Source organism: Sapajus apella, unplaced genomic scaffold (assembly GCF_009761245.1).
Source record: "Sapajus apella isolate SASKATOON/1434 unplaced genomic scaffold, GSC_monkey_1.0 scaffold21, whole genome shotgun sequence".
Lineage (NCBI taxonomy): Eukaryota > Metazoa > Chordata > Mammalia > Primates > Cebidae > Sapajus > Sapajus apella.
In genome coordinates this window covers 24,674,013-24,693,320 of record NW_022436961.1, presented here as the reverse complement: position 1 = coordinate 24,693,320, position 19,308 = coordinate 24,674,013, and the positions used below count along the sequence as shown (strand labels likewise).

The window sequence follows — 19,308 nt, the reverse complement described above, 5'->3', positions numbered from 1 at the left end:
TCCCTCCTTCCTTCCTTTCTTCCTCTCTCTCCCCTTTCTTCTCTCTTCTCCTCTCTTCTACTTTCTTCTCTCTCCTCTCTCCCTCTCTCATCTTTCTTTTTTGCAGTCTCACTCTGTCACCCAGCCTAGAGAGCAGTGGCTCGATCACAGCTCACCGCAGTCTCCCCTCCTGGGCTCAAGGGATCCTCCCACCTCAGCCTCCTGAGCAGCTAAAACTACAGGTACATACCACCACACCTTGCTAATTTTTGTAGAGATAGGGGTCTCCCTATGTTGCCCAGGCCGGACTCAAACTCCTGGCCTCAAGTGACCCTCCTACCTTGGCCTCCACAAGTGCTGGGATTATAGATGTGAGTCACCATGCCTGGCCTTCTGAAAACCAACTAAGGAATAGTTGGTCCTGTCCTCAGAGCATCAATACAAATAGAAGGGACAAGACCAACAAGCATTCAGGGATGAGGTCCAGGGTCATCACGAAGGAACTGAAGTCACCCCATGGTTTAGCCCCGTGTCACGGGTCAGCCACGACACTACCGTGCCGTGGACAGTTGGACACTCCTCAGTTCATGAGTACCTGCCTTATACTCTCTCCTGCACCTTGACTGTGTTGCATGTGGACGGGCAGAAAGGTCACCTCTGTTTTATAGGAGGGTAAACTGAGGCCACAACATCACACAGGTCCCTCTGCTGGACTTTCAGCCCCACGCTCAGTGCCTCTGAGCTGTTGCCACAAATCTTGCTCTTCCTGCCCCCTGTGTGCTGCTGCCATCCAAATGTGTCCACCTCTCTACATCTGAGCGACACACCAGCCCAGAGCCTGTTCGCCTGCTCTCTTTAACGCTGGATAGACGACTGGTTGGTTCATGTGCACAGTTCCCGCTCTTGTTTTTGCTGAGGCAGACCTCCGGGAAAGGAAGCACGGGAGGGATCGGTCCCCACCCAGTGTGACTTGGTGGGGCCTCCCCTCAAGTTCTGCCCAAGAGAAGCCCCCTCACCTCCCGGCTGCGGGGCAGCTCCACGTGTTCCAGGAGGGAATACGTGAAGTGGGGCTCGTAGATCATGAGGTCGGGCCGCTCGATGTCCAGGATGGCCTTGTCCTTGGGGATGGCAGCCAGGTCCTTGTAGCCTAGCACCTGATTGTCCATCTTGGCCTGAAGGGAAACGTGTGCGTGGAACGGCTGTGCCGAAAACCCCGCCTAGGACACAGGCCCTGCTAGCTAGACTTATGTTAATTGCCAAGAACGTCTGCCATTGCAGACTTTAACAATTCTGCTAATTTAAAAATTTAGTCACCTTAAAACATGATAGTCCTTTGCCTAGCACTTCGGGTGTAAGGAAACCAGAGCACTGGAAGTGGAATGTGGGAGCGTCTCTGGGTTTCGGGGTTCTCTCCGCCCGCCAGCACTGGCGGGACCACCACTGGGGAGGCTCTGCGGGCAGCTCCCCAGCAGCCAGGGTGCCCCACCCGCCCTGCTCCCAGCCTGGTGGAGGGGTGCTGGTGGCCGAGAGGGGTACTCACCACGATGCTGGAGGGAGGGCCAGGCACATTGGAGTCTCGGGAGGAGCTCACGCTCCCAGGGGAGGTAAGTGGTTGCTGGGGAGAGCGAGAAGGCGGGCGAGTGGGCACGTGCGTGGGTGCGGGGGCGGGGCAGGGGCGGCCCTAGGCCTGGGGGACCCGGGGCGCTGCGCGGCGCTGCGCGGCGGGTGGCCACCAGGTGGCGCCCTGGACTCCCGAGGGGCCCCCACCCGCCCTCGGCGACCCCGGCCCGGGGCGGCGCCGCGCACCTTCTGCAGCCGTTCCATGCAGCCCGGAGCTCGCCGGCCGGGTCACTTGCAGAGCCCTGTGCGCGAGGGGAGAGGACAGCGAGTCAGGCTCGGCGCGGCTGCTGGGCGCTGCGCGCTCGGGGCCGCGAAAGCAGCCGGCGCGTCCTCATCCCTCGGCGGCGACTCTCCAGGCTGCCGGGAGAAGGAGGGGGGCGGCGCCGGGGCGGCGTTAGGCTGCGGGGCCTCCGCGGGCGGCCGCTCTCCAGGCAGCCGGGCCCCGCGCGGCGCAGGCGTCCCATCCGCTCAGACCCGGAGAACGCGCGCGTAGACGGGAGGCGCCCGAGGGACGGGTGGCGCTTGTTTTTGAGCCATTGTTCTCTGGCTCCTAAGGAAATGACTGCAGGGGTCAGCGGGCTCCCCGGGCGGAGGCCTCCACGGCCCTGCCCCGCCGCACCTGCCCTCCCGCCCTGGCCTGACCCGGCCTGCGGCCCCAGATCGGGCCCTCCCCTCCCGGCCGCTGGTCCCACTCCCGCTCGGGAGACCGTCCCGGCCGCCACTTCCCGGCGCTCGCCCAGGAAGGGGTGTTAACACAGAGGGTTCCGTGAGCAGCCCGGCTTCAGCATCCCTCATCCAAAACCTGACATCCGCACTCCGAAACTTCGTGAGTGCCTCCGTGACGCCACAAGTGGAAATTCCGCACTTCGAACTTCACGCAAACTTTGTTTCATGCACAAAATTGTTTTTAAAACACTGTATAGGTCGGGCATAAGTGGCTCACGCAGGCAGTCCCAGCACTTTGCGACGCTGAGGCAGGAGGACTGCTTGAACCCAGGAGTTCGAGACCAGCCTGGACAATACAGTGAAACCCTGTCTCTACAAACAAATTTAAAATTTAGCCAGACGTGGTGCTGCATGCCTGTAGTCCTAGCTACTAGGGAGGCTGAGGTGGATCACTTGAGCCCGGGAGATTGAGCCTGCAGTGAGCTGAGATTGCACCACTGCCCTCCAGCCTGAGTGACAGAGTAAGGCCCTGTTTCATTAAAAAAAAAAAAGAGTCTTGCTCTGTCTCCCAGGGTGGAGTGCGGTGGTGCGATCTTGGTTCACTGCAATCTTCGCCTCCCAGGTTTAAGCGATTCTCCTGCCTCAGCCTCCCAAGTAGCTGAGATTACAGGCGCCAGCCACCATGCCCGGCTAATTTTTGTACTTTTAGTAGAGATGGGTTTTCACCATTTTGGCCAGGCTGGTCTCGAACTCCTGACCTCAAGTGATCCACCTGCCTTGGCCCCCCAGAGTGCTGGGATTACAGGCGTGAGCCCCGGTGCCCAGCTCCACTTTTCTGCTTTTTTTTTTTTTTGGGACGGAGTTTTGCTCTTGTTACCCAGGCTGGAGTGCAATGGCGCGATCTCGGCTCACCGCAACCTCCGCCTCCTGGGTTCAGGCAATTCTCCTGCCTCAGCCTCCTGAGTAGCTGGGATTACAGGCACGCGCCACCATGCCCAGCTAATTTTTTGTATTTTTAGTAGAGACGGGGTTTCACCATGTTGACCAGGATGGTCTTGATCTCTTGACCACGTGATCCACCCGCCTCGGCCTCCAAAAGTGCTGGGATTACAGGCTTGAGCCACCGCGCCCAGCCCACTTTTCTGCTTTTAACACCTTCCAATGCTCTGCCCACGTCTCTGCCTCCCAGATACCTCCAGCCTTCCAGAGCCATCCCAAAGCCCCTCCTCTGGGAGGCCTCTCATTACTAGTCTTGTCCTCATGGATCAACCCTTCTCTGAATTCCAGTGGGACTTAAAATCAGACCAGTGTAGCTGAGCACTTGATCACAGGGAATATGTTTTCTCCCTAACTAGAAAGACTGCTAATCGCAGGAGGGTGAAAACAACACGAAGAGCTATGTGGGAAGCCAAGGAGAGAGGATGGCTTCAGGCCACAAGTTCGAGGCCAGCCTGGGCAACATAGGGAGACCTCGTCTGTAGCAAAAAATTTAAAATTAGCCAGGTGTGGTGATACGCACCCGTAGTCAGCTCAGCTACTCCAGAGGCTGAGGCAGGAGGATTGCTTGAGCCCAGGATGTCAAGGCTGCAGTGAGTTGTGATCAAACCACTGCATTCCAGCTTGGGTGGCAAAGCAAAGAGCTATCATTTTTTGAATGCTCATTATGCACTAGGTACTTTGAGAAGCACTTTACAAGGCTTATTTTGTTTCATTGCCACAACAACCCTATAAGGCACACCCATTTACAGATGAGGAAACTGGGGCTCAGAGAGGTTAAAAATTTGTCCAGTGTTGTGGAGCTGAAAATGACTGTGTCTTCAGCACAGTTCTCAGTGCTTACCCAGTACCATGTCAGGTGAGAATGAGGAGAGCTAAAATCTACCAGATTTCTCAAGTCTGTTGGAATTCTAGAACCATGGCATCTCCAAAATAAGACTCTGGCCATCGGAGTCACATGAGGTGTTGGTGCCCATGGAAAGACTCTGTTCCGGAGCTTCATACTCCTCTTGCCTTCTTAGTGCTCACTTTGTAATGCTTTTAATTAAACAAGGAGAAGAATAAATTCTGGGACATACTTGAAGAGCTGTTAGTTCTCTCTCCTCTCTGATCTTTACTTTGTTTATAGCTAGTATCAAAGTAGCTCTATACTTGGCTTAGCCCTAGGGGCAAATGCTTATCCATACATGCATGCATCTATTCATCTATCTATCCATCCATCCACGCATCCATCCCTACATCCATCCATCTATCCATGCATGCATCTACCCATCCACCCTGCATCCATCCATCCATCCATCCATCCCTGCATCTATCCATTTCTGCATCCATCCACCCATCCACCCTACATCTATTGATTCATCCATCCCTGCATCCATCCATCTATCCATGCATGCATCCACCCCTCCACCCTGCATCCATCCATCCATCCATCCGTCCATCCATCCATCCCTGCATCCATCCATCCATTCAACAAATACTTTCTGAGCACCTATTCTGCAATGAACACAGAGCAGGTCTCTGTGGCAAGTCTTATGGAAAATAGAAAGATGAGTCAGAGGAGCTAAGCTGCCCCTCCAAAAATAAGTCATGCATCTAGATAACTCCCATGCAACATAGAAAACTGTATGTACCAGAGAAGATAGTATAAAGCATATGAGAAGTCACAGGAGAGATTCCTCCTGCTGGGATGTCAGGAAGGGGAAAAGAGTTTATTGGAGGAAGAAGTATTTGGAATAGGCCTTGAAAGATGCCCAGTTTTGGCCGGGTGCGATGACTCATGCCTATAATCCCAGCACTTTGGGAGGCCGAAGTGGGTGGATCACGAGGTCAAGAGCTCAAGACCATCCTGGCCAACATGGTGAAACCCCGTCTCTACTAAAAATACAAAAATTAGCTGGGCATGGTAGCACGCGCCTGTGGTCCCAGCTACTTGGGAGGCTGAGGCAGGAGAATTGCTTGAACCCAGGAGGTGGAGGTTGCAGTGAGCCGAGGTCTGCTACTGCATTCCAGCCTGACTCCCAGCGACGGAGCGAGACTCTGTTTAAAAAAAAAAAAAAGAAAGATGCCCAGTTTGAGATCATGCAAAAATGGAAAAAGGGGCTCCTGACAGAGAAAGCAGCATAAGGTGGCGACAAGGATGCACTGGGCCTGTGTGGGGTCAGCAAATGTTGCTGGATCGGAGAGCTCAAGACGTTGAGAGGCATTCGGGACAGGAGGTCAAGACCAGATCGTGGAGGCCCTGAACCCAGCCTAGGGTTAGGTCGTAATCTGTTGGCAACATGGGGCCAAAGAAGGCTCAAAAACTATTTTTAAGGGAAGTGACGTGGTTCAAGCAGTGCTTTGAGAAAATGAACCTGGTTCCAGCCTGAGAGCCAAACTGGGCAGGCAAAGGCAATCCAGGTCCGCTGGGAGACGGGTCCGGAAGCTGCAGCAGCAGCTCAGCAGGGCATTGTGAAGATCTAGACAGGCGGGAAGGAAAGGGGGCAAACCAGAGAAACCCTAGAGGCAGCATGTGCAAAGCAGAACTGGATCTGGGGCACCCATGGAGGAGGCTGCAAGTCCAAGAGACTGGGAGAAGGGGAAAGGAAGAAGTCACTTTGACAGGTGGAGATTGCGGTGGGTGCAGCAGGGGAACAGGAAGGAATGTCCAGGAGGAGAGGAACCTGCAGGAGAGGCCAGGCTGGAAGCAGAGATGTCAGAGCCATTTACCTAGAGGTGGAAGTCCAAACACGAGATTACCAAGGAACAAAGAAGGTCAAAAACAGCATCCTGGGAAACACCTGGGAGACTGAAGAAACAGCCAGAGATGACACAGTCAGAAAGAGAGGGGAAAACTAGGTGGCAACTCCCAGGGGCCAGGGAGTCTCTAGTGAGTCTTTGTGTTTTCAGCCAAGGGTCTGATACACAGTAAATGTGCAAAACATATTGAGACAGGGAATGGGAGGGAGGGAGGGAGGGATAGAAGGAAGGGCTGAGACAGTAGAACATCACTGAATCCAAGTGTCGCCGTGGAGAAGGTGGGGAGAAGTGCTTTTCCTCCAGCTCGAATGTCAAGGCCATAGTGGCCTCCTGGTTAGAAATGGGGGCGGTGAGGGGGTGCCGGCCAGGTGGTATAGCGAGGGGGAGAGGCCCTTCCAAGAAGTATGATAGAAGAGCAGAGTCATTTTGGAGGAGGCAAGACTGGCCTAAGGCCTTTAAGGAAAGGGGGACCTTGACTGTGTTTGCAGACAGCAGAGAGGGAACAGTGGACAGGAAAGATTGAGGCTGTAGCAGCGAGTGGGCACTGGGTGGGTGGAGCAAGAGGGCAGCAGGAGGGAAGGGATCAGGTTCATGGCCACGTGCAAGACTGGCTTTGGGGAGAAAGGCTCCCTGGAAACAAAGATGAGTTGGGCAGTAGCTCACGCCTGTAACCCCAACACTTTGGGACACAGAGGTTGGGGGATCACTTGAGCCCAGGAATTCGACACCAACCTGGGCAACAGAGAGAGACCCTATCTCTATAAAAGATTTTTTTTTTAATTAGCTGGGTGTCATGAAGTACACCTATAGTCCTACTGACTTGGAGGCTGAGGCAGGAGGATGTGTTGAGCCCGGGTGGTCGAGGCTGCAGTGAGCTATGATCATGTCACTTCGCCCCTGGAAAGGAGAGGGCAGGGAAGGAAGTTGGGTGATGACCATACAGGGCTTCCATTTTCCCAGCAAAAGTGAGAGATAGCAGCCAGGTGCAGAGGCTTATGCCTGTAACCCCAACACTTTGGGGGCCAAGGCAGGAGGATCGCTTGAGGCCAGGAGTTTGAGGCTTTAGTGTGCTATGAATACAACACTGCACTCCAGCCTGAACAACAGAGTGAGATTCTGTCTCAAAAAAAAAAAAAAAAAAAAAAAAGTGAGAAATAAGGTTCTGTGCAGATCTTACAAGTGGGCCCGAGGTTTGGAGGGGTCACTCTGAGGAGTGAGTGCAGCTGGGCACAGAGGGGCCGGGAGGGAGATTGGATAACTTCAGCATGTTCTGGAGCCTCAGCTGAGCCTCAGGGAGGCCCTGGAATCCTCCTGGAACACCAGCCGGGGGAGGGGCACGGACTGGGACAGTGGCTATCTGTCAGAGCGGTGGCTACTCGGAGTGGCGGGAGGTGAGGGGCCCGGGGTGAGCCATGTCTCAGGAGTATGTGGCCATCTATCCGCATACTCACATGTGCACAGACACCACCCCAGAGGCACAGACACTCAGAAACACGGTTGGAAATCCTGATGGTCACAGTCATAGCTGCCGTTTATGGAATGTCTATGTTATGGCTGGCACTGTGCTGTGTACTTCACATTTCTTTCTTTCTTTTTTTGAGACAGGTCTCACTCTGTTACCAAGGCTGGAGCACAGTGACATGATCATAGCTCACTGCAGCCTCAACCTCCCAGGTTTAACCCATCCTCCTGCCTCAGCCTCCCTAGTAGCTGGGACTACAGGAGTGCTCCATGACACCTGGTTAATTAAACAGGCCGGGCGCGGTGGCTCAAGCCTGTAATCCCAGCACTCTGGGAGGCCGAGGCGGGTGGATCACAAGGTCGAGAGATCGAGACCATCCTGGTCAACATGGTGAAACCCCGTCTCTACTAAAAATACAAAAAAATTAGCTGGGCATGGTGGCGCGTGCCTGTAATCCCAGCTACTCAGGAGGCTGAGGCAGGAGAATTGTCTGAACCCAGGAGGCGGAGGTTGCGGTGAGCCGAGATCCCGCCATTGCACTCCAGCCTGGGTAACAAGGGTGAAACTCCGTCTCAAAAAAAAAAAAAAAAAAAAAAAAATTTTTTTTCTGGAGATGGGGTCTCCCCATGTTGCCCAGGCTGGTATTGAATTCCTGTGCTCCAGTGATCCTCCCATCTCTGCCTCCCAAAGTGTTGGGATTATAGGCAGGAGCCATTGCCCAGCCCCTCTTGGTTTCCATTTAACCCTTATGTTCCAATCCTGTGGGTGGGCTTGGATTGGCGAGTATCTCAAGTTTGCACAGTTGAGACCTGAACAAGTTAAGTCATTGGTCAAGAACACACTATGCTGTGTGGAATCTAAGCTCAGTTCTGTCTGACTTCTAAAACCATTCACCACGATACCACCCAGGCAAAGCTGGCGTGAGTCACTGAGCCCCTGGCCTCTCACTTCTGCTCTGTCCCCAGTCCCTTCTTGCCCAAAACCCCACTCCTGGGTCTTGTCCTTTAGTATCTGGGTCTGATTCCAGGGCTCTGCCAGGGCCCTGCACCCTGGCGCCACCCCCTCCCCTGTCATTTGTTAGAGAGCATGTTGGTTGATAAATTATTTCCAGAGGCAGAAATTTGGTCTTACTCCTCGGGGACATTTGCATGTAAACTTGGGCCTAGCCTTAAGGTATCAAGTTTTTACTGGTTAAATTGTAAGCTGTCAGAAGACCAGCAGAGAAGATGTTTGGGAGGGACAAGAGTGTGTGTATATGTGTGTGCAGTGCATGTGTGTGTGAGAGAGTGTTTCCTTGGCCTCTCTCAAATCACACCCTGCCTCCCCCACCCACATGCAGCCCCTTCCGCCAAAGCTCATTTCACCCAGGTCAATGCCGGCTCACTCCACCTCCTCCAGTCGGGACCCCTCTCCAATGTACGCACCCCACCTGACTGTGCACGCACCACCTCCGAGGGCCCAGCGACCTCTGCGCACAAAGAGACCGAAAGGGCGAGCTGCAGCAGGAAGAGGGGCAGGATGGAGGAAGGGAGAACGCCACAGAGGAAGGCAGATCCAGGTGGCGGAAGGGACAGCTCAGCTGCCCCGGCCCTGGTTGGATGACAGCGGGCTTCTCACCCTCCATCTCAGCCCCACCCTCCCCCAGCTGTGCCTCCCTGCCTTATCTGAACCGCCAGCCCAGCCCCACCTCACCCACCACCCTTTCCTCTCCACAGCTCCCCGAGATGTGGGTGATAAGACCTGCCCACAGAGCTCTCCGAGTTTGTGCCCACCGCTCCTGGCGGGCTTTTCTTCCAGGCAGAAACTGATTCAGACCATGGCTCCCTGGACTTTTAGCAACGAAGCCTCCGTGGGCAGAAGCAGCTTCTGGGTGGGGGTCGGGGGTCCTGGTCTAGCTATGCTCCTGTCTCTGGCCAACCACTACCTGCTCAGCACCAGCCCCTATACTTGGGATTTTCATGCATCCTCTCTCAACCTCACCTAAAACGACATTCTCCTCATTTAGAAATGAACAAAAACGAGGCTGAGAGGTGAACCTGCCAAAAGCCCCCCACCGCAGACAGCAGCCAAGCTGGAGTTCCCACCAGGCCAGCCTGAGGCCCAAGCCAATGAGCGTTCTTTTCAATGAGTACCAAAGATCCCACTTCAATCAGAAATGTGGGACCTGGGGGTCCCATGTTCTAACCTTAGACAGTGAGGCCACCCAGAGTCCTGCTCACTGATGGCATCTGTGGAACAGCAGCTGGGAGTCTGGGGGCCTCTGGCTCCAGGCCACACGGGCAGCAGGGTCCAGCCAGGCTGGAGGCCGGTCGCTGCAGACAGCAAACGAATTATGAAACGAGGCAAGCCATCCAAGCGGGCTGGTGTGGGGTGGGCAGGGGACTTTGCCCCACGTCGCCTTCTCCTGTTCTGTTCACTGTGCAATGGCCTGGCCCTCTCCCTTTCTTCCTCCTGTCTTTCTGCTTTCTCTCTTCTGGTCCTTTTCTCTGCTTTCTTCATCTTTTCTCCTTCCCTCCCTCTTTCCCTTTCACCCTCTCCCCTCCCAGCCCTACCCCCGCAGTTACTGTGGCAACAATTCAATGGCAGAAATAAAGGCAGGATCCAGCTAGGTCACCAGTTCCCAAAACAGCATCCCGGGTGGGGAGGAGCAGGGCGGGCTCAGCAGTGCAGCGCGGCAGGGCAGGGGCCAGGCGCTCCCATGGGTGCTGTGCGTGTGATGTAGGTGGGGCAAGGCACCTTGCTCCCCCCTCCCCCCTGGAAAAGGACACCAGGAGGCTGAGGCCTGCTCTAGGCCAGTGGCTCATCAGAGGTGTCCCTTACTTAGGGAAAGCCTGAAGCCCAAGTCTATTCTAAGGCTGACAGAGCCCGGGAACTCCCTCCTCTTCTCCCAGTTTCTCCTTCTTCCCCACTCCAGTGTTTTTTACCCTTGTGTCTGCTAGGATGAGGGTTCCCCTGACCCAGCACTGCAGGGCATCCTCTCACACTCAGATACAGGACCAAGCATGGGTGCGTGCGGAGCTCAGAGTGCCCCTGCTCTAGGCCTGGCCTCCCCTGTTCTCTTGATAACAACGAAACCGGGCCTGGGTGCCCCCTCCGGCCCCTCTCCTGGCCCCCGGCCCACCCAGAGATGCATGTGCAGCCATCTTCTCCCAGGTCTTTCTCTGGCTGGGTTTCTGCGTGCCCTCTGCACCCTCCCTCTGAAGAGGCCCCGCAGCCCCTCAGGCTGACTTGGCAGGTCCTGCTCCCCTCCATTTATGGCTGGTCCTGTTGTACAAATGGGCCTGGCAGAGCGGGGAGAGACGCAGCCTCAATTCAGCTTTCTAGATTCTGGGGCCTCCCTGTTCTGGTCTCCATAACACCTGGGAGTTCTAGCAGACGGATTCTGCAGACATCGGCCCACCAGCGGACAATGTGACCCAGGAGTCTGACACCTGGCCACAGAGACAAGATGGATGGGTGCGCACAGGCAGAAGCGCCCACCCTGAAACCATGGCAGGATTTACGCACGCGGTGCACACGGGGAGACTCCGAAGCCCTGTGTGCCAGCTTACGCCCCCACTCCCCCATCGAGGCCCCTCACAGTGACATGCGGTGCTGCCAACACCCACTCACACCCACCCACCGGTCCTCTCCCTGGCATCCCTCCCAGAGCTGCGCACGTGTACAGCAACACAGTGAGCCCTCCACTTCCCCAGTCCCGAGGCCTTCCCCGGGCTCCCCGTTCCCAGAGCCCAACTGCCTTCCTTGCATTGGACCTGTCCCTGCTCCTCTGACTGTCACAACCAGGCAACCGGTCCCCAGGAAAGGACACACCAGGTGTGTCTGCCCCGGAAAGGGTGCCAGGCCTGCTAGGCCCCGAGGGACAGAGCGAGGGAGGGGGAGCCCCAGAACCCTGTGGGGGCTGCATGTCTGCTCAGCCCTGGCCCCTTCAAGCACCCTGGCGGTGGGGACGCGGAAGCACTGAGCACTGGGCTTGGGCCTGCAGCCTCGCCCTGTCACTGCCTCACTCCTCACTCAGCCCCACCCCAGCCTGGCTAGCCACTGTCTGGGAGCAGGCTCTCTTCCACTCCCCGTAAAAACCAGGCACCAAACCAACAGCCTCAGGCCCCTAAATGAACTGCTCCAACCCCCAGGGTGGAGCACTGGTGGGAAGGCCAGCAGGACTTCCTCTCCCAGCATTCAGCAGAGCGGGAACGCTCCCCTGCCCACAGTCCCATACCCACGGTCCTGTCCCTCCCATTGCTGGCCTGCTCAGCTAGGTTGGCAGGGCAGAGAGGCTAGGGAAGAGGGAATTGGGCTGGTAGCAGTTCTCATCCTTGGGCTGAGAACACCCCAGACCCTCTTCCCCAAATCAGAAGGAGATTCCATTAGATCAGGCCCAGCTGGTCCCAGGGGCAGACCCATCTGCCCACTGAACAGGGCCCACGGTGGGCTCCCCCCTCACCTGGTACCCTGCCACCACCCAAAGCCTGGCTCACCAGCAAGTGCTGTGGCCTAGAGTGCTCACAGAAGGGAGGAGAGGCGGAGACCCTGCCACCTACCTCTTCCCAGACAGTGTGGCCCAGACGCTCTGAGGCCACAGAGGCCCGAGAGGCACAGGCCAGATCCACCGGCTGGCACTTCCCCCAGGAAGGTAATCGGCGTCTCTTCCAGGAACCCAGCCGTGCTTCCCCGGAGCACAAATAACAGGAAAAAAGCCGGCTTGGGGTGGGTGGGCGGGGTGGGAGCTGGTGAAGGAGGGGAGCTGGTCTCGGCTGAGCAGTCTGATTTCCCCTTTGAGGCCCCACCCGCCTGGCCCCCCACCCTGCTTCTCTGCAAGCCTAGGCCTCCTGGATCCCCTTCCCCGGTACTGGGGAGTCCTCGTCTGGGGGCGGGCGAGCTGGCGGCTCCCCCACGCCCTCCCCGCGCCCTCCCCACCTCCAGCTGATAGCGTGTGGCCGGCGAGGGTGTGTGTGTGGATGTGTGCGCTCTTCCACCAGCGCTGCAGCTCAATCCATTTCAAACAAGAGGAGCATTAACCCAGCGTCATGACGAAGCAGAATCAGCCAGCACTGTCCTCTCCCTTTCCCACACCCCAGCCTGCAGCACTCACACTCACACACACCTACATGTACTCAGAGCCCCTCAGCCTCCTCTTAAACAACCAGAGTTCAAGTTGCTGTGGGTGGTGGGCGGTGGGGGGGGAAGGGGGGCTACTGATGACCCAGGGGGATGATGCCTGGTTTCTCCAGACTCCTGCACCTCCTATCCTGTTCAGGACCACCCCATCATCTGACAGCAGCAACTGAGGTCTCTGGGGGCTCAGCATCTCGAGGTGCGGGTACAGGCACAGGCCAGAATTGGTCACCCAAGGATGCACTCTCTCCTGGGAGGGCAGAATGGAGGGGTGCCACCAGGTCCCCAGGACAGAGACTTGGGCTGGCCCCTCGGTAACCTGAATCCTCCAAGAACGCCAATGGAATGCAGCAGAGAGAGAGAGAAGGACCCCATCTCTCCCTAGGACAGCTTCACGAAAAGGGAGTTTCCTGCCAGGTGACCCCTGGGTCCCAACACAGAGTTTACAGGCACGTGCCTTCCCTGTCTTGAGCAAAGCCTCGACCACCCCAGGAGTGTCACTGGCCTTTCAGGCCCCCTGGGCAGGATGAGGAAGGGCAACGAGCCTTGCCCTCGACTCTCGCCCTGGCCCCAGCGTCCTCCACCTCCAGACCGCAGACTTGCCTACCTAGGCAGCCCTCACTGTTGCCCTGGCAACCGCTGCCCACAGCCAGTCAGCTGATGGTATCAGCTGTTGTTGGGGAAATCTAGAATCTGGGGAGGGGGCTCTGGGTGTCTGAATGGAGGAGCACGGGGGAGGGACTTGAGGGAAGAGATCAGGAGGGGACAGAAAGTATGTGGCTGGTGGGGACAGAAAAGAAGGTAACTTAAGGGATGGGCTCCAGAGAGAAGGGAGGGAGGAAGGAGGCAGGTGGCTGAGAGAGGAGATGGAACACAGGCAGAGCTGCAGACACAGGCGGAGCTGCTGCAGCCGGTGAGGAGGCCGTGAGCTACAGAGAAAACCTGGGGGTGGGGGATGAAGTGTCGGATCTGTGGAACTGCGGAGAAAAAGGCCAGGAGTGATGTGGGAGGGGGTGCACCTCTAATGTGGCAGGAGGGGGCACAGCCCTGGAGGAGGAGCCACCCCGGCCATCGCTCCACAGCCAGCCCGGCCTCGGCCCAGCCTCTCGGTTTTCTGTCCCTTCAACCCCACACTTACTGCCCTCTGATCAGGGTCTGAGAGACAGAGAGGAAGCCCCCGCCCACTCCAGCCCTAGACCATCTCTCTCTGTCCCTCCTGCACCGGGGGCTTTGACACCTCAGCCCTTTAGGATTCCTGAGCCCCCCATCCCAACCTGGGTTCCTCCCCTGCTGTTGGCCATCCCCTACCAGGCCCCCACCCCAGGAGAGCTGTCTTCTGGTGCAAGGGTCCCAAGAGGCAGAGTTGGAATGAGCTGATGCCAGGAAGGACAGCTGTGGTCAGGGACCTGGAACGAGGTGGGTGATGAGGGATGGGTAGGATCGCTGGGCCTGGGAGGAGGGGTGCCTCCTCCTATGGAAACCAGCACGTGTGGGGCAGAGTAGGGGGAGCCAAGGGGAAAGGGTGGAGGGGAGAAGGAGGGGAAGGTGCTCAGTACCTTCAAGGGCCCAGGGCGTGGGGCAGGAGCGCAGCAGCCTCCTCGGTGACATCCACCTCCATCCCTCGGCGCATCTCCTCTCCGCCTCCCGTTGCCAAGACAACCTGCCGGCAGCTCAGGCCCGGCTCAGCCGAGGCGGCAGGGAGGGGGAGGAGGAAGCTGTGGCTCCTGCTGCCTATTCCTCGGAGATGGAAGGAGGGAGTCTGAGGGTGGACCCTCAGTGCTGGGGCTGGGGTTAGAGGACAGCTTCAGGAGCTAGGATGCCCAGTGAACCCCACCAAGTGCCCCATCCCCCCACTTCCCTTCATAAGGCTCTAGAATTTCCTCTAGGGGTGACCTCAGGAGAACCCTAATTCAGGGCCAGAGAGCAGGCCAGTCTTGAAAAGCGTGCAGCGCTGGGGAGAGTTCCCACTCCAGAAAGCCAGCATGGAGCTCGGGGTGGTGACAGACAGCAAGGCAGGGATGGTCCCTGTGCTGAAGGGCCAGAGGGGTGGCTTCGGCAGGGTGCAGAGTCCCCTGGGTGCTGGTAGCACTGGGCACGTGGCTGCAGGCCCCGTACCTCCGCCATCTCCATGTGAGCACCTTCTCCTGGTCCCAAACCCTCTCTCATTCCACCGGAGAAAAGTCAGAGCACAGGACGGCTCTCTTCCAGTCCCTCAAGGTCCCATTCCCACTGCCCCCACCATGCCCGAGTCCCACATTCCATCAGAATGTCCCTCCACGGGTGGGCGGGTGGGGTGGGGGGGGCCACCTCGGGCAGGAAGAGTGCTCAGCCCAGCCAGGCCTGGACCCGAGGGGACTGCAGAGTGAGGGCTCCCTCTGTCGACTTGAGTAGTGGTATCTGCCAAGGTCATTTTGCTGCCAGGGATCTGGGGTGTGTGTGTGTGTGTGTGTGTGTGTGTGTGTGTGTGCGTGCGCGCGCGCGCATGCCCATGGGTATGTATGTGTGTGTTGGTGGTGGGCATCCAGAGGGGAGGCAAGGGGACCCTTCTTACCCATGCCATCCCCTGCCCCCACCTCGTCTCTCTCCTTGTCCTATGAACTCACTCTGCCTCCAGCCTCCTCCCCCTGGGAGGGCCTCTGACCCCTCAAGGACGGCTTGTCTGAGAGGGGAGGTTCCACCTACCCTGAGGCTGGCAACGCTGAACAACGGGTGCCTGTTAGCTCAGACCCCAGGTGGGGGCTTCCTCAGCTCTGCTCCGTACCAAGCAGGCAGGCGGCAGCTGCCAGGGCTCGCGTACCTTTGAAAGTTCAGGAGTTCTCAAGACCTTAAGGATGGGTGCTTTTGTCCATAACGCAGGGCCAGGGCTCCTGTGTCTCTCAGGCAGGGGGTCCCAGGACCCCGGACGATGCCCTGTTCTTGGCTCCTTTCCCCACAAGGTCACTGGTGCCAGATGTCCTGGGTGAACTCGGGCCCCGCTGCCTCCTCCCTCCCCTGGGCCCTCTCCGTAGGCCTCTCTGTCCACAACTGGGCTGTCTCACTCACTCCAGTGCCCCCGGCCCCACCCCACACACCAACCTGCTGGGCGGGGAAGCACCAGGAGCGCCTCCCCATGCTAGCTAAATATTAACTCCTGGAGAGGTGGAGCCTGGGCACCTGGACACTCAGGCAGGAAGGAAAGGGTGACAGGGACCTGAAGAAAAGGAAGGATGAGGGCCCCAAGGTCTCCATTCTCATCAGGGATTGGGAGCCATGTTTCCCTGCTTCCGGGCACTGGACTCTGCTGCCCAGACCCCAGAGACTCCGCTCCTCCAACACGCTGCCACCAGACCACAGTCATCGGGTGCCCCCAAAGCCCTTCCTGATCTCCTCCCTGCCACAGCATAAGGATCAAACTCTTCATCATTTGACCCAATCACTTCCTGCCACTTCTCTACACAAATTTCAGCTCCAGCTAAGTAGACGGACTGCTCCCCTTCCCTGGAGCACACCTCCCATTTTTCTGCCTCTAAGCCTTGATTTTCGCGCCCGTTTTTCTGCTCCTCATTTTCTGCTTTGTGCATCTTTTCTCCACTGAAATCATGCAAATGCCAGGCCTCCCACAAAGCTCCCCCACCTTGGCCTATGCTCTCTCCTGCCCCAGAACCCACGGTGCCTGGGCAGGGGAGTGGAGAACCTCGAACGCAAGGTGTGGAAGCTGGGCAGAATCTCGGGTGCAGTGCTCACTAGCTGCGAGACCGTGAATGGCCTGGTGCCTCTGAGTGTGAACTCAGCCATGTGTGCTACGTGGGAACATCTCACCGCCCTAAAGAAGGGGTGCAAGCCAGTGTCCCTGTGCATCTGCTGAGCTTGGTACATATTAGTTTCCTTATTTCCAATAATTCTTATCTCCCCTTTCCCTCTTTGGGGATGTTCCAAAAAAAAAAAAAAAAAAAAGAAAGAAAGCAAGCTTTGTTATACCATGTGTAAGAGAGGGATTTCCAAATGTCCCACCCAAGAATTGCCTTTTTATGGGTTTATCCCTCCAATTAAATCTCAAGTGCCTTGAGAGCTCTATCTTGTCCATCTTTTTTATTAACGGAAGGATTAGCACAGGGCTTGAATGCTGTGGGGGAAAAAGAAATACTGGGACTGACTGCTTAAGCCCTCGCCCCGCCCACATCTGCCTAAGGAAGGAGGGAGAGCACAGGATTCTGGCCTCTCTCCTGCCTCCGCCTGGAGGGACAGTGGGGTGCTGGGCCAATGACTTCTTTCTGGGTTTTCAGGTGATTTATTTCCTCAGTAAACACCCTGTCCAATGTACTGCACTGGGCATGGTGGGGGAGGAAAAGATGGACTATTTCTACGTCTGGGGCACTTGCTACTTAGCGGGATCATGACAAGCACATGCATTATGACAGTTCTGGACAAGCTATGACAAGTACCATAAGGCAAGGACAAGTGAATGGCTGGAGAGACCAGTGGCGGTGGGGACAGTCGCTCATCCCAGGGAAGTGCCAAGAGCCTGTGGAGCAGAGGAGGAGCCCGTGGTCTGGGTGTGCATGTGCGCTAGAGCAGGACATGCCAGGTGACAGGAACCCTTCAAATGAGGATGGGGGCCTGCTTGCTTGATAGAGTTCGTTTTTCAGTGTTCTTAAAGGGGAATTGTGGGGCTAGGGCTGAAGAGGGAGACAGAACAGGGCCAGACCGGAGTCTTAAAGATGACACTAAGGAGTGTGGCCAGGACGGTGTGGCCTGGGTGGAGCTGTGGTTGATGGTGGGGAAGGTGAGTGGGGCCAGCTCGGGTGTCCTGGAGTGGAGGGCAGTGTTGGGAGGCACACAGATGATTCCGGGAGTGAGTGCAGATTTAGACAGATCCCAGTGAGGCCTGGCCATGGTGGAGAGCCCCAGAGTTCAGGAAAGAAAGCAGTTACCCACAAGGAGGGCAAGGAGTTGGTGGCTGAGATGCTGAGGTTGCTCAGAGAGGGAGCAGGCAGGCGAAGAGCAGAGTGGGAGGGACTCTCAGGAAAGGGTCCTCTGTGAGGAGGGGAAAGAGAAGCCTGGATGGCAGGCCGAGGGGAGTGGGGGTGTCTCTTTGCCAGGGCAAGCACTTAGGGCTGAAGACAGTGATGACAGAGGCAAGGCTTTCGGCTTGGTCCCTGGAAAGTCACTGTCTCAGCGTCAGAGGGACAGGGTTGAATAGACTGATGTAAGTGGAACCAGCTCGTGTGGCCTAAAGAGTGAGTGATTGTCCCCCTTGGATATCCTGCTTGGCTCTCTCCTGCCTCGTCTGGCTGTTTGCAGGACAGCACAGAGAAGGGAGGTCAATATGAGAGCTGTTCTTAGTGAGCATTCTTGGTAATCCCAAACTGGCATCAGATTTGAGGCACTGGTGGCTACTGCTGCCACCTCCCTCCACTGGTCACATTCCCCCCTAAAGGGGTTCATGTTTCCCCAACAGCAAGGGGCAACTAGCAATTAGCCCCCTGTGGCCACTCCTGCTCACACCTGCAGAGACCCAGGCGCTCAGAGGCGAGCAAGGCTGCTGGAGCCAGGTGTGGGCTGAGGACCTGGGGAAGCCTCCTTCCTGCCCACCGCCTAGCTGTGCCTGTTCAGTCCCCTCCGAAGTGCCAGCATTAGGGATCCACTCTTGTGATTTCTTCCTTTTAGCATCTTCAAGGTCACCACTAGTTCAGGGGAAACGAGCTGAACAGATTTCCAGAGCCTGAAAAGCCACCTGGGGCATGGTGCCCTGGGAGAGGCGCTGAGAGGTTTGGTGAGAAAAAGGCTCAGAGCTCAGCCAGAGACCCAGGGACCCAAGGCAGGAGCAGGCACTGGGCACCTGAGGGCTGGGCTGGGGTGAAGGCTCTCCCTGGGACAGCACAGGCCTCCGGAGCGGCCCTCCCTCTCCCTCTCCCTTCTCTGTCCCTCCCTGTCTCACCTCAAAAAGCAAGAAAGAAAACAGTGAGGGCTTTCTGGAGCCAGCCCCCAGAGGCCTGTCGGTGCTGGGGAGGTCAGAGAGGGAGGGAGGGGCTGGAGAAAGGCCGTGAAGAAAGCAGAGGCAACACAAAGGGCCCGGTCCACCTTTGAAGCCGTCTCTAACCCGAGCGAGGGAGGGGTGGGAGTGGGCCGGAGAGCCGGCTAGCAGGGAGGCAGTCTAGAGTTTTAAAGAATGTCTCAAATTCCTGCGGAAATCAGAGGGATTGTAACAGCCCCCCTCCGCATTACACCTCCTTCCCAGCCACCCCACAAAGTCCAGTTCTCTACACCTGGGGGGCCCCCAACCCTTTGTTCTCAAGTAATTGCTGGGTGTTGCCCCCGTTTTAAAGTCCCATTGAACTCGCCAGTTATCAGCTGAGGCTCCAGACCACCCTCCCGCCACACATCCTAGAAAACTACCCCCAACACCGCACGGTCTTCACTGGGATTAAGGCTCTTTGTGATGGGGGAGAGAAAAAAGTAACCTGGTGAAAAGCAATTATGACGAGCAGTAGGGAGAATGTCTGTCCCAGGGCCGGGGACCTCCCTCTTGGCCGCCGCTGTCCCCACCTTCTAAATTGCCCAGTGGTGGGGGTGTCAGACTCTGCGCTGGCCCTCACCATCAACTGGGCTGCAGCTGCACCCACCTCCCACTGTCACTGGACCAGGGCCCTTCCCCACTTCCTCTTTTTTCCTTATTTTTAGGCCATGGTAGGGAGCAGAGAGAAGGGACGTCTTTCATCCTCTCTCCGTAATCCCCCTCCTCAAGGTAG

The 19,308-nt window shown here is 57.1% G+C and overlaps 1 protein-coding gene across 26 annotated transcripts in view; it reads right to left on the bottom strand.

Annotated features, from left to right (window-relative positions):
* DMTN (dematin actin binding protein) overlaps window positions 1-14,320 on the bottom strand; it is a 29,566-nt gene extending 15,246 nt beyond the window's left edge. For 2 of the 26 annotated variants that reach the window (XM_032288418.1, XM_032288426.1), the window contains exons 1-4: window positions 14,137-14,248; window positions 1,786-1,956; window positions 1,520-1,594; window positions 996-1,151 (exon numbers count right to left, since the gene is read on the bottom strand). In XM_032288418.1, the coding sequence (XP_032144309.1) occupies window positions 996-1,151; window positions 1,520-1,594; window positions 1,786-1,803 (249 nt within the window). In that variant the 5' untranslated portion in view covers window positions 1,804-1,956; window positions 14,137-14,248. Of the gene's footprint in view, window positions 1-995; window positions 1,152-1,519; window positions 1,595-1,785; window positions 1,957-9,650; window positions 9,778-12,006; window positions 12,192-14,136 lie in introns of those variants that run through there. The other 24 variants (XM_032288416.1, XM_032288424.1, XM_032288417.1 and 21 more) reach the window with 15 other exon arrangements.
* Window positions 14,321-19,308: the final 4,988 nt, after the last annotated feature.